Source organism: Patella vulgata, chromosome 4 (assembly GCF_932274485.2).
Source record: "Patella vulgata chromosome 4, xgPatVulg1.2, whole genome shotgun sequence".
NCBI lineage: Eukaryota > Metazoa > Mollusca > Gastropoda > Patellidae > Patella > Patella vulgata.
This window is the reverse complement of record NC_065882.2, coordinates 75,438,665-75,452,226: the sequence shown is the minus strand read 5'-3', so window position 1 is coordinate 75,452,226 and position 13,562 is coordinate 75,438,665. Positions and strand designations below refer to the sequence as shown.

The window sequence follows — 13,562 nt, the reverse complement described above, 5'->3', positions numbered from 1 at the left end:
GATCAGATGTAATCAAAGATGGCGGCATCTGGGCGAGGTATTCTTTCCAGTGAATCTGATTCCGAACAAAACCCTTGGGAAAATCAAGAATCTACCAATTCTCATCGAAAAACTAAAAATATATTCGACGACGATGTCAGTTTTGACAGAGCAAAGAAAATCATCCTTAATGACCTGAAAGATGAAGACTTTGAAAACGACATTGACGAAATCGGTTGGAATGATGAACCAGTACCGCCGTCCAAAACATTTCCGGGTTCCTCAACTTCTTCAGAACCCAAGGTGAACCTTGACAATCTTGGCACCCCTTCTTACACATCACCCAGGCTAGCTGCCAGTACACTTTCTGTAACCAAGAACACAAATCCAGTGAAAGCATTATTGACACACAGTCGGTCACTTAGCAGTGGAGGAACGTTTAAGCCATTTTCACTTAGTGAGAATTTAAGTAGAGGAGTGAGTGATCCAAGCATTGAAGAAGTTGTGCAGCTAGAGTCAAATCGATCGTTTGGGTCTACTGACATAAATAAGTTACAGGCAGAAATACAAACTTTACAGCGAATCAATTTACGGGCAAAGCGTGATCGTTGGTCCAAATTACCAGTAGAGAATACCATTAAGAGAATGCTGAAAGGGGAGGCATGTACTTTAGAATTCTACAAATCTTTAGATGATAAATTAGCGTTGATCGACGAATCGGTAAAAGTGCATGATGGTAACTGTATAATAGCGACCGTTTTATTTCTAAAGAGAACTGTAAAGGCATCAATATTTAATTTTGAAGTATCCAGAAGGCCTGTCGCATTAAATCACTATTTAAATTACTTACGGACCAAGTTAGATTACCAAGAACTGTCTATGATGTTGGAAATGACCGGCAGAACGGAAGAAGCAGCCATGTTACAGTATAAAGTAGCCTCGAACTCGACATTAGGTACCTCCAAAACAAGTGCTTTACGTAATGTTTTAAGGAGTCACTTCAGTATGGACCAACAGCTTGCATCAGAAGCATCACTAGTGGCTGAACATATAGATCTTTTAGAAAGACAATCACCCATCGAAGAATCAGATGCCAGAGAGGAGGCTAGTGGCAGGAATCAAATGTTCCGTAACATTCCTAGAAGAAGATCAATATTTGAAATGCCACTTATTACTACCTTATATTATTGTTGTTTATATCATTATCATTTAAGTGAAAATTCATTGGCCAGTCCAGTCGCCATTCGAAAAAGGCATCACATCTGTGATAAACAATTTCTGTACTGTGCACTAGGAGCTCAGGCAAGATTACAAAAATGGAGAACCATTGAAGAACTGCTTACTACAAAGAGTTGGTTTGGAGGAACCAAGATGAAATCAGCAATTGGTTGGGATAAAGTTGTCAATATCTTAAATAAACATAATGCTCCTCTTGATCTTTTACATAAATATTTGAATTTTATTGATGATTTAGAACTTAGGGCCGAAGTAGCCAAGAAAAATTCTATAGTTTTAAGTCAACCATGATAACATGATTCTCAAGTGACCACTTTACTTAAAGATACATTATAGGAGATTAGATAAAGAGCTGGCAGTTCTCACTATACTAGCTCAAAAATAGATAATGTAAAATGAAAATATTGAAAATTTCATTCAAATTACTTCATTCTGATCCACGGTATCACTGTTTGTAGTTTGGACAAGATGTGTGAATTGTGGTAACCAGGGCACTGGTAGATTCGAGACTTAGCCTCGCTTTCCCATTTTTAAATAGCGAACCGTTCTAAAATAATTAAAATCTTGAGTATCCGATGCCACGGAGAGTTGATTATGGTCTTTATTTTGTTAATTAATGTCTAATTAATAATTTATATAACATTTCAGGCTTAAAGAAAGACCTGTAATAGGCAGATTTAGCTCTTGCATAATGTATGTTTAAATACAGATTTAATATTTGTAAGTTTTTATTCGATTCGATGGAAATTAAATCCAGATCTGAAAGCAGCATTCCACTTATATAGTAGTTATGAAACTGCAAAGTTTTAGTCTCACATTATACCAAATTATTATTTATTTGTTAGCAAGGGTAAATTCAGGAATTTTGGCAGGAGGGGGTATGGCAGGCTCCTGTTATGGAAATTTGACAGTTGACAATGCGTGATGCCATCATCGTCTCTAAATTACGTAGGCATACATACACATTTCATTGATGCAAAGCATTAATTGTGAATGATATCACACATGTCTATATCATTATTTCGCGCTTTCATTGTCAATTCCGTCCCGCCATCTGATGATAAAGGATAAAGCACACCGTTGCACGTTCTCATAAAGTGTTGTTTTACAATTTTATTTTTGTTGCTGAACAGGGTGGGGTTTGGACACCCCCCCCCCTTCTCTCTGGATCCACCCCTGGTTAGATAAGAGCAACACTCGGTTAATATAGCCTACTCCATTTACCTGTACTTAAAAAAAAATGTTTTTGAATATTGTTGTCATGGGTTCATTTTACAAGTGATCTTTTTTTGTTTTTTGTTTATTTTTTTTTTAAATATTTGTATTCAATTTGCAGTAACTAGGTACTAGATTATCCAAAAGAGCTTATTAATAGATCCATTATTCTTCAAGCCCTTTGGCATGATGCTGTACAAGTGATCTAAGCCTTGAAATTTTTATAAGTAAAAAGGTAGACCCACAGAAGATAATTTAATAAAACAGGTTCTCTATGAATAGGTTCTGTATGAATAGGGGTAACCAGAGACATTAAGCAAGTCCAATGCCCAAAGAACTGGGCCAAACTGGGAGCCTGTATAACCACAATACCCAATCAGGACTCTATATGGTTGACAAGAGTGAGTCCAGTCATTCAAGTCTTAAATTCACAATTGTAGCCATTCAGGCAGTACATATGCCTAGAGTACCGTAAAATTAAAAACAAACAACTGAATTGTCAGGTAATAAGATATAATTGGAAGTGATTTTTTTTTTACCCAATCCAATTTATACTATGCATATTCATTGAATTTATTAAAATATTGCTAAGGTACTACATGTAATGTATAAGAAAATTGTTAAAGGGGCAATTCCAGATTTCACAGGACAACATCACTGAAAGTCAATTTAACTTTACACATATTAACAATATACCAAAATTGTTAAATTTTATTTGAAAAAATTAGATTTCCTTAATATTGGTTATGTAACTCATTTAAGAAATATCATTGTTCAGTTGTAAGAGTGGCTTGATAATCATGATGATCACTTACATGTACCATAACCAGTATATTGACTTAATGTCCAACCCCACATGGAAACTGAAAGTTTGTATTTCTTTGAAAAGTATCACAGAGCTTGTGATAGTTGCATTTGACAAGAACCCCAAATTAACCAGGGGCCTGTTTCGGGAAATTTTAACTAAGATAAAATCCAAATTTTAGTAATTTGTTTGGATAATATTAGGTTGATTTTAGTGCTTAACCAATCAAAATTGAAGTATCTACTAAAATTTGGATTTTATCTTTACTTAAGATTTCCTCCCACTGCTAAAGCAAATTATTGAAATAAAATTGAACCATATGTTAGTCCCAAAATGACCTAGTTTGCATTGAGTAGACATTAAATCCCATTTATCTCTTTTTTTTTATTATTAAACGTATATCTGGGACTGCTCCTTTAAAAAGAAAATAAAACATAATATAATGTTTATAAATGTTATATTTTAAATTAGCTTTAATGTTTTTTTTCTATAATATTATCTTGTTATTTAATAAAAAAATGATCTGAAATATGGAATCATGTCTTGATATATTTAATACATAAAAATAAAAAAAAGGGATAGATAACCATTTAGTAAACCATGGTATGACGAGCAGCTCTATCTAACACTGTCAATGGTGCAGAAAGGGGAGGTCCTGGCATGGTAAAATGTCTAGTCATTTGGACGGGACAAAAAAAAAAAACCCAGGTCCTGTGTATGCCATTGCCAGTAATAAACTAGATTTCCGGACAGGGTAGGCTTCATCGCTGGGGGTGGGGGTGGGATCTGACATAAATGATTTTTTCTAAAATGGGAGCGATTTCAGAATCAGTAAAGCTTTACCCGTGGACCTTATAATAAGGTCCATGCTTTACCTTACCATTTTTTTTGTAGGTACGCCTACTCCTGTTTTCCTTCAAATTCTGTATACACCTGAGCACAACTGAATTACTGAATACTATAGTACCGAAATCACCTGGTAAAGATGCGCACAGGTCACTACTGCACTGTGGTATTCCCGAAATTATCTAGTTCAGTTGCATGGATCTCTCTCTCTCTCTCTGTTGTTTTCTTCCTAATTTTGGAAATACCAGTGTCCAAGCAACATTTTCAGAATGAAACAAACAAGGTATAGCAACATGGCAAAATAAGTCACGCTAATAATTAAATAGCTTGAACTTGAGCAATCTTCAGGTCACGTGTTGAATGCTCACTCGCAATACTTAGAAATGGCGGGAAAGTAGTGACAATCAAGGTCAAACGAGAGAATAGAGTTCTTTTGGTTCGAAGGGGGTGTGCTTCTAACATAACGGATGGTAACTGTAGTTCTACCTAATATGAAGTGGGATTACGCCTTCCAGGTAAGAATTTTCAATTACTATTCTATGGAATAAGGAATATTTTAGGCCCGATCATGGTTTATAATTGTTGCAGCAACTTTCAAACTAAGTTCTTCGTCAGTTTTAGTCTAGCATTCTGTCTACACCAACATTTAACGATGTCTTTAGACAACACATGAAATTGAATTTAACGATATATGATGACCTAAAACAGAAGTTGTAGCCTAACATTTCTTCTTCGGTACAACGTAACCATTACTAACCAATAGTAAAAGGGTGTTTCGTTAAGTGACATTTAGTTATTGAACAGTAATAACACACTAACTATTTATAGAATAAAAATTACTGGTTTTTTAACATGCAACGACGATGATACTCTCTGACGACGAGGGTATCATTGTCGAAACGTTACATGTTAATAAACCAGTAAATGTTATTCTATAAATAGTGTTAGTAAGTAAAAGGGTGATCAACAAGACCTATTCATTCATATAGACTATAATAAAAGCCAAATCGAAACGTTGCTCAATACTAAACAGTTGTATTCCATAGGAACATATACTCCTCGCTGTGTTGTGTTTCGTTTGATTAGACCTAATAATCCCACTGAGAGGAATTTCTCGGGCCATTGCTTCAGGAATATGCATAGGCATAGAATGGTGACCTGTGTATTTCCAGTTCAGTTCAATTACTCAATATACCATTGAAATAATCTCTTCATTCATCCCTGACCACAAATACTATTTGGTCTAGTTTCTATGAAGGAGTGAAGGCACTATTTACTTCAGTCAAGATCTAATAAGATTAGTATTAGAACTAGAACTATAAAAATTAAGATTTACTTATTTTTTCTTTTGTAAGTTGTTTTTTTTATTTTGACTTTTTTTTTTAGTTTAGTCTTTCATCATGAAAGGTGTATGTATAGCCTAATCCTTATATATAGATATAGCCATCTGAAAATATACGAGTTATTCAAATATTCCAAAGTGTGAAAGAAAAGGCTTAATAAATATTGTGCTAGAATTTGTATATACAATGTATTTCAAGATAAGTTCCCTGTGATTAATTAGGTCATTTAGTACAATATTGAAACTTTGTATTTGTATATATTTCAAGATAGATTCCCCGGGGATTAATTAGGTCAATTAGTACAACATGAAAACTTATTTTTTTTATAAAAAGTATATTTCTTGACACCTTGAAAAACGACATGTTTGATTGAAAGTGATTAGTAAGTTGAGAAAAGATAAAATAGGAAATAAATCCATATCTGTTAACGATAAGTTTGGCACAAGACAGTTAATAGCCCCTCTTCAGAGGCAGGGTTACCCCCCCAAAAAAACAGCACCCATAAAATTTTTATATTAAATCCTTGGTGGCTTTGCATTAAAGTCCTGTTGTTCCCAAACTATACTCCAAGTTGCCTCCGCGGCAATGGAGGCAAACATGCATAAGTTGAGCAAGCTTGTCAATTACTCAAACACATTTGTTTGAGGATTTAATAAAAAAAATTTATGGGTTCTGTTTTTTTGGGGGCCAAACTGTATTTAAGCTAGTTCAAAATCGCTGTGTGTTGGGATGGCCTAGTGGTCTAGAGAGATACACTTCGAGCTTAAGCTGGCTGGTCACCTCTGGCTTACGGTCGTGATTTTCATCCTCGATGTGAGAAATGAAATGAAATCAAATGGGTTTAACGTCTTACTGTTCTGCTCAGACTGGGCTAGTTAAGACGGGCATACGCCATACAGTGTGCTATGAGGGAAATTTTGCCCAGGCAGCGGCACTATGGCCTACTCTTATATCGAATTCCAACTGCCAAGGGATCTTTGACGTGCACACCAATGTATACACGGGACCTCGGTTTTTCATCCCATCCGAACAATTAGACAGCTGTCCTTGTCAGGCCCTCCTGCCTGCACCGTTGACAAGGGGAAACCACGCCTCGGTCTGAGTGTATGTGGCTTGGAGATAGGGGGCACCTTCTCAACCCTGTGGTTATACAAATGTACGATTATACCATAAGATTATATTGTCAGTGATATGATTTTTATCTATAATAACAAAGTAAAGAAACCCTTTAATCTTTTAATCATTGAACTGCTCTGTTATTAACTCACCTAATGATATCTTTGAACTTTTAGAAAGTTAATCAAGTGAATAAAAAATAAGATCTTTTATATTCAGATCAAACCTTCAACTGTTTAATAGAGTCAGATTAATATAAGCTTTATAGTTTGTTTCCCAAGGTGGGCTGGATGGCCGAATGGTTAGCACGCGTGTACGTGCTGTATCATAAGCCCTGTCATTGAGCCAACTGGCGTGGGTTCGAATCCCCGGTTGTACGTGACACAGAGTAGGGTCGCCTGTCCAACCTTGTGGGTTTTCTCCAGTTCCTCCGGTTTCCTCCCACTGCTAAAGACCCCTATGCGCAAGGGAAATATTGAAATAAAATTAAACCATATGTTAGTCCAGAAATGATCTAGTTTGTGTCGAGTGGACATTAAACCCCATTTCTCTCTCTCTCTCTTTGTTTCTCAATCCAAATAATTTATTATGTATTGTATATAATATGTAATTATTTGTTAAATAAATTCTGTTTAAATCAACTGTTTAATGCTAATTTTAGTCATAGGAACGTTTGATATATACAAACTGTATATTGTAAGTGCCTTCAGTGGTGAACATGTATGCAGGTGTGGAAATAACGGTTTTAGATATATGTACCTGACAAATTGTCAGGCACTAATGAAATAGTACCTGACATTTTCAACTTAATAATTAATAATATCAAAATAAAAGACAAATCAGTGCCGGACAAAATGACAGGCACCAGAGATTGTGTGCCTGACAAATCATGAATTATGCCTGACAATGCCTGTGACAGGTGCCTTATTTCCAGGCTTGATCATGTATGTAGGATTCCGAAAGGAGACATGCCGTCAAAATGTGAATTACATTAATTGATATTATAGGATGTGGGCCATTAAAACTGGGAATTAAGATAAATGATATTAAGGGGGGAATCCACATGGAAACAGATTTTTTGTAGTTCAATAGCCTGATGGGGTCGGGGTGAGGGGTCTTATGGTCCTGCAACACAAGGTTCTGAAAATGGTGCTTTTGTGGGTAGTTCCATTTTATGTTTTTTGAAGACTTAAATATGCAAGTTTTGTGACAGAATGTCAGTGGTTATTTTGTCGGTGTCAGTGGCACTCCTGATTTTTTTTTAAATTTGTGTTCCTGTACCGGGAATTATACATTGTTAATCATTCAAAGCAGATGTCTTTTCTGGTCATGGTCAAACAAAGGTTATCCCAGACGGAAATCAACACATCTCAATCTCATGTAGATTTCATCCCTTTGCCTATATGACATTATTTGTACATAAAAGTTGTAATATATCTACAAGTATACATCAGAGTTCAGACCTCGTTTTGTTTTTTTTATACCCTCCAAAGAACTAGACACTTTAGAAGTAGAGGGTCAAGAGTGATAGACAATCCTTACTGTTCTTGTATGATATTTTTGTATATTAGACCAGTACAAGTAGTAATAAAGCTATAAATTGTGTATGTAGTGAATGTTTAATTGTTGATATATCACCTTATAATAACCAAGATTTGTTGACATACAGTATAACAATATAGTCTACTATAGTATATAAGATCCCCATATAGATCTATATAAGTGTTTTATGACCAGCAATGACTATATATGAATATGGGCTCTCTTTAGACTTTGGGTGCCAAAACCCTACTTAAGAAACATTTATAATTAATACCTCTGGGATGAATCACAGTAAGTGTTATTGACTATTATTGAGTTTTGAAAATTCCATTTATGTTTTGAATAGTGTCTGAAGTTGAGGTAAGACCAATCTGATTAAAATACAGATCTATATTTTTTTTCGTTTTTTATACTGGAAGTTGTACTGGAAGGTTGTGTCAAGGGTCGTAAGAGCGGCATTTGACCCTATAATATGACGTCAGACATTGATTAATCAATCAGCGTTGACGTTTCTAGTGGTTTGCCGACAGTTCCGTGCATGGCATACCAAAAAGTCATCGGTTTGATTGGCTTATACCTCACATCAACCAAAACGCCAGTAATATAACAACTCTTCCAGATCCTAGTGTAGTAAAGACAAGTAAAACAAAATTTTGAACTATAAAAAACTAAACAAAATAGGATCTGTGTTTTAATCAGATTGAGGTAAGACTTTAATTAGAATCATGATTAATAATAAGTGTGGTAAACGGTTAGTTGGCTATATAGTTATTGTAATTCTTATACACATCTTGTATAGTATCAGGACAATAACATGTGTAGCAAATAGTAGATCTCGAGAATGAGTTAAATCATACAATAGTTGGCATTATAGTCATGTCAAATACCAGGTTTTGATATATATTTACAGCACTTCTACAGAATCCCACTGCCATGCTGGGCAGTTTTAAGAGTATTGCTGCATCTACCACCCCCACCCCCACCCTAGTTCACCGTGATTTTCGGACGTGATTTCCCCTTGTCAGTGGTGCAGGACGGAGCTAGGACCTGACAAGGACAGCTGTCTAGTCGTTTGGATGGGATGAGGAATTGAGGTCTAGTGTATACATTGGCTCGCACGTAAAAGATCCTTTGGCAGTTGGAATTCGATATAAGAGTATGCCATAGTGCCGCTGCCCGGGTAAAATTTCCCTCATAGCACACTGCGTGGCTTATGCCCGTCTTCCTTAGCCCAGTTGGAGCAGAACAGTAGGACGCTAAACCCCATGTCATTTTCACTTGACTTAGTAACGGACCTTATAATCTAAATCATATGGTATGGGTTGGATATTTGTGAGTATTTAGATGAAGAATTTGGCATTAAATAATTCACAGATCAAAGAGGATTTGTATATCATATAGGTTTAAGAACATTCTTTAAATTCTGAGATAGCAGGATTAACCCAGGAGATTTAGCAGTAATCTGAGGTAATATATATTAATCCTCTATGATATTATATCTTAATGATCTATATTGTTTAATAATAGGGGTCGTTGAATAGGGTATCAGGGTATCTGTACAGGTCAGTTCAACCACCTTCAAGGTGATTATAATTGGGATTTCTTTAAAGGATGATGGCAACGTGAGGAATGGTATTTCTATCAGTCGTAAAGGTGTGATCAAAGTGTAGGTTATCAAAAGTAAATGGGGTTTAACGTCCTACTTTTCTACACCGACTGGGCTAATGAAGACAGGCATAGGGCATGCAGTGTGCTTTTAGGTAAATTTTACCTGGACAGCAGCACAATGACCTACTCTTTATTTCAAATTCCAACTGCCAAGGTTTTTTTTATATGTTCATGTGACCTTGGTGCCATTCTTAGATTTTCAAACCCAACTGCTAATTGTAGCTGTAATGACACTGTAATTGAGATTTTTCTGTTTGTAAATGAAAAGATAGATACAATATACACAGTCATGGTCACTAAACCTCATAGTCTCGGTCACCCAGAACCTTCTGGGAACGTTGTCAATATTTGAGGAAAAGTTCCACTACCCATGCGTAACCGGGAGTTTGTTTTATGTGGTTGATTATCCAGTATCTTTGGCCAAGTCAAGTATGAGTTGCGCCCCTTCCCGCAAAAAATCCCACATTTCTTTCATTGCTATAAACAAACATAAATCGTGACAACGAATTAGGATTAATTAAAAAAACATAGATATTGGCAAATGCAGTCAAAAGGGCTTTCTGAAATGGCATTCCTAAATTAATTTCATGGGGTCAACATTTTGTTTTAGGACTAGTTACCTCCTTAGACTTTATGCTAATGTAAAAGACCAGTTAATCTAACCAATGACCTATTATTCTCAGATGTTGATAACGCATCCAGACTAATATTCGTAGAATATTTTTCTGGATGATAGAGACTATAAACCTCATTGATTTCACTTATGCTCGTAACTACATGTATTGCATGTGTTTTTGTTTCATTAGTAAATCACTGTTTTAAGTCTTCTTCAGGCAGTAAGAACGTCTTAATGTCAATCATAATTTTACCACTACTGTGGTAAACAGTGGCTGTATTTTCTAGTATCTACCATTACCAAGATATATGCTGATCTATTTTCTCCTGTTTTCTCCGAAAGTTGTGTTGGGTGATCTGAGGTGTTGCAGTTGTGGATCTTAATAATGTTGAAAAACTGAGTGAAATGTGTGTGTGGTGGGGGAGGGGCAGTCGAAGGGTTAGTGCGTGCGTGCGTGCTGTATCATAATATCTGTCATTGAGTCATCTGGCTTTGGTTTTCTGTGGGTCCTCCGGTTTCCTCCCACTGCTAAAGACCCCTACACGCAAGCAAATTATTGAAATAAAATTGAAACATGTGTTAGTCCCAAAATGACCTAGTTTGTGTCCAGGGAATGTTAAACGTGACAACGAAACAAACAATCAAATTTCATGACTTTAAAAGTTGTTGCCCTTGATCTTTTTAAAAAAAATATTGTGGTATAATTTTATTTTTATGAGCTATGTGCATTTTGCAAATTTGGAGCCCCTTTTTAAATTATTAGGCCTACAAGTTTACAAAGTACATAAAGTAAAAGGAGAAAATAGATTGAAATTCTTAATATAATTGGCAACTCCTTGGTTGGCCTGCTCACTCCCCCATTACCATACACAGATCACAATTCTTTGGAATACAATAGTTTTTTTTACTGAGTTTCTACTATAGATGTCTCTAGGTTATGGCTTCATACATTCTGATTAAAATACAGATCTATATTTCGTTTCATTTTTTTGATACTATTGATGGCCTCTACTACATGAAGATCTGACCATTTGTAACGGGAGGTTGCGTCAGAGGTCATACGAGTGGCTTTTGACCCTGTGTCGTTAGACATTCGATTAACCAATCAGCGTTGATGTTTCTAGTGGGTTACCCACAGTTCCATGCAACTCACGCCAGACCGTTTCATTGGCTAATCCCTCACATCGATAGGAACGCGGGTTATATAACAACTCTTCCAGATCCTAGTGTAGTAAAGACAAGTAGGATGAAATTTTGAAGTATAAAAACGAAATGAAATAGGATCTGTGTTTTAATCAGACTGGGCTTCAGAAGACTAATCGAAACGTCACTCAGTAATTGTATTTCATAAAATTGTGACCAATGTACTACCATTCCAATTAGGTCTACTAAATGCTACTGAAACAATTTCCCCCTCACTTAATGCCATTGAACAATTTCCCCCACACTTATTGCCAATGAAACAATTTTCCCCATTATCATGCCATCGTGTGACAATCACCACTGTGTGTGACATGATATACTGGAGATTATATATGTCCGTCAATCTATATAGATTATCTGTCACATGTTAGAGATCAATATAGATTTTATTACTTTCAACAATCTACTACCTAATATAAACATAACATGGTTGGCAGGCAACACAATGTTCTTCACATTCAACAGACATAGACAATTTAAACTTAGGGTTTTGGTGAAGCATGTCCAGGGTGTCAGAGTCCTCTGGTTTCCTCTTACAGCTAAAGATCCCATGCGAAAGTGAATTATTGGAATAAAATTGAACCATATTTTAGTCTGGAAATGACCTAGTTTGTGTCAAGCCCTATTTCTCTCCTTATATATAGGGCTTCAGTACCTCCTCCCCACGCCCACCCCCTAATTATTTGCAAATATTATGTGTTCATTAGTTTAAACATTTAAAAGCCATGCAACCCCATTTTGGTTCACTACGCTACCAGGTCCTCCCTCTAGGAATTTCTTCTCTTCAGGCATGATTTTATTATATTTCTGTTTGATGTATCTGGAGAATTTGAATGAGAACTTTCCTGTCAGTCAATTTATATGCCATAGAATTAGAATTACAAAGTATTCAATCTTAAAAATATATGATAAATACAGTTAGTTCAAGGTGTAGAAGAAAATTGTAATGATACTAAGCATTGCCCTATTTTTTGAAAAAGATGTCATGCTCATCTGATGTAGCTAAAATACATGTCTGTCGGGCAAAATTCTAATGCGAAAGCCATGGTGCTGCTGGGACACTATTGTTTCCAATATCAGATGATTTTACTACTGTTTAAAATATCAGATGATTTCACCATTGTTTCAGATATTTTCACCATTGTTACATATATCAGATGATTTCACCATTTATTTCACCATTGTTTCAAATATCAGATGATTTCACCATTTTTACCTAGATATCAGATGATTTCACTATTGTTTCCTATATCAGCCACACCAGATGTTTTCATCACCCTACATCAGATGATTTCACCATTGTTTCAAATATCAGATGATTGATGATTTCACCCTTGTTCTGTGGGAAATGATCAAGTGACCCTTTAAGATAAAACGGATTAAAGACTTGTTATAAGTTGTTAGGTTTTAATATATCATAGTACACAAGATATATAACAAATATTGACACAGTTAGTTTAATATATGATAATATATGCTACCGAAGTCACTTCCTCCACTAATTATATCTACTTATAATATATTATTTATTGGGTTTTTTCTACACCTCGTAAAACTTTGATTAAAACGTAACATGTACAAATCGGTATTTTATATGTGATCAAAAACTGCAGGAGGTACAGAACAACTATTAAAGATACATTATGTAAGATTTAGATAAAGAGCTGACCATTCTCGCTATAATAGTTCAAAAATAGATAATGTAAAATGAAAATATTGAAAATTTCATTCAGATTACTTCCTTATGAGCTACGTTATCACTGTTTGTAGTTTTGACAAGATGAGTGCATAGTGGTAACCAGGGCACTGGTATATTTGAGACTTAGCCTCACTTTCCCTTTTTTGAAATAAATTTTTAAATGGTGAACCGTTCTAATCTAAAATCTCGAGTATCTGATGTCATCGAGCGTTGATTATGGTCTTGTTTTGTTAATTAATGTCTAATTAATAATTTATATAACATTTCAGGCCTAAAGAAAGACATGCAATAGGC

The 13,562-nt window shown here is 35.4% G+C and overlaps 1 protein-coding gene across 1 annotated transcript; it reads left to right on the top strand.

Moving 5' to 3' along the window:
• The first annotated feature begins 13 nt into the window (after positions 1-13).
• Positions 14-2,864, top strand: LOC126819302 (spermatogenesis-defective protein 39 homolog). Its single transcript, XM_050547285.2, has one exon. It carries the CDS (start codon positions 19-21, stop codon positions 1,504-1,506), a length of 1,488 nt encoding a protein of 495 aa, XP_050403242.1. The 5' UTR covers positions 14-18; the 3' UTR covers positions 1,507-2,864.
• Positions 2,865-13,562: the final 10,698 nt, after the last annotated feature.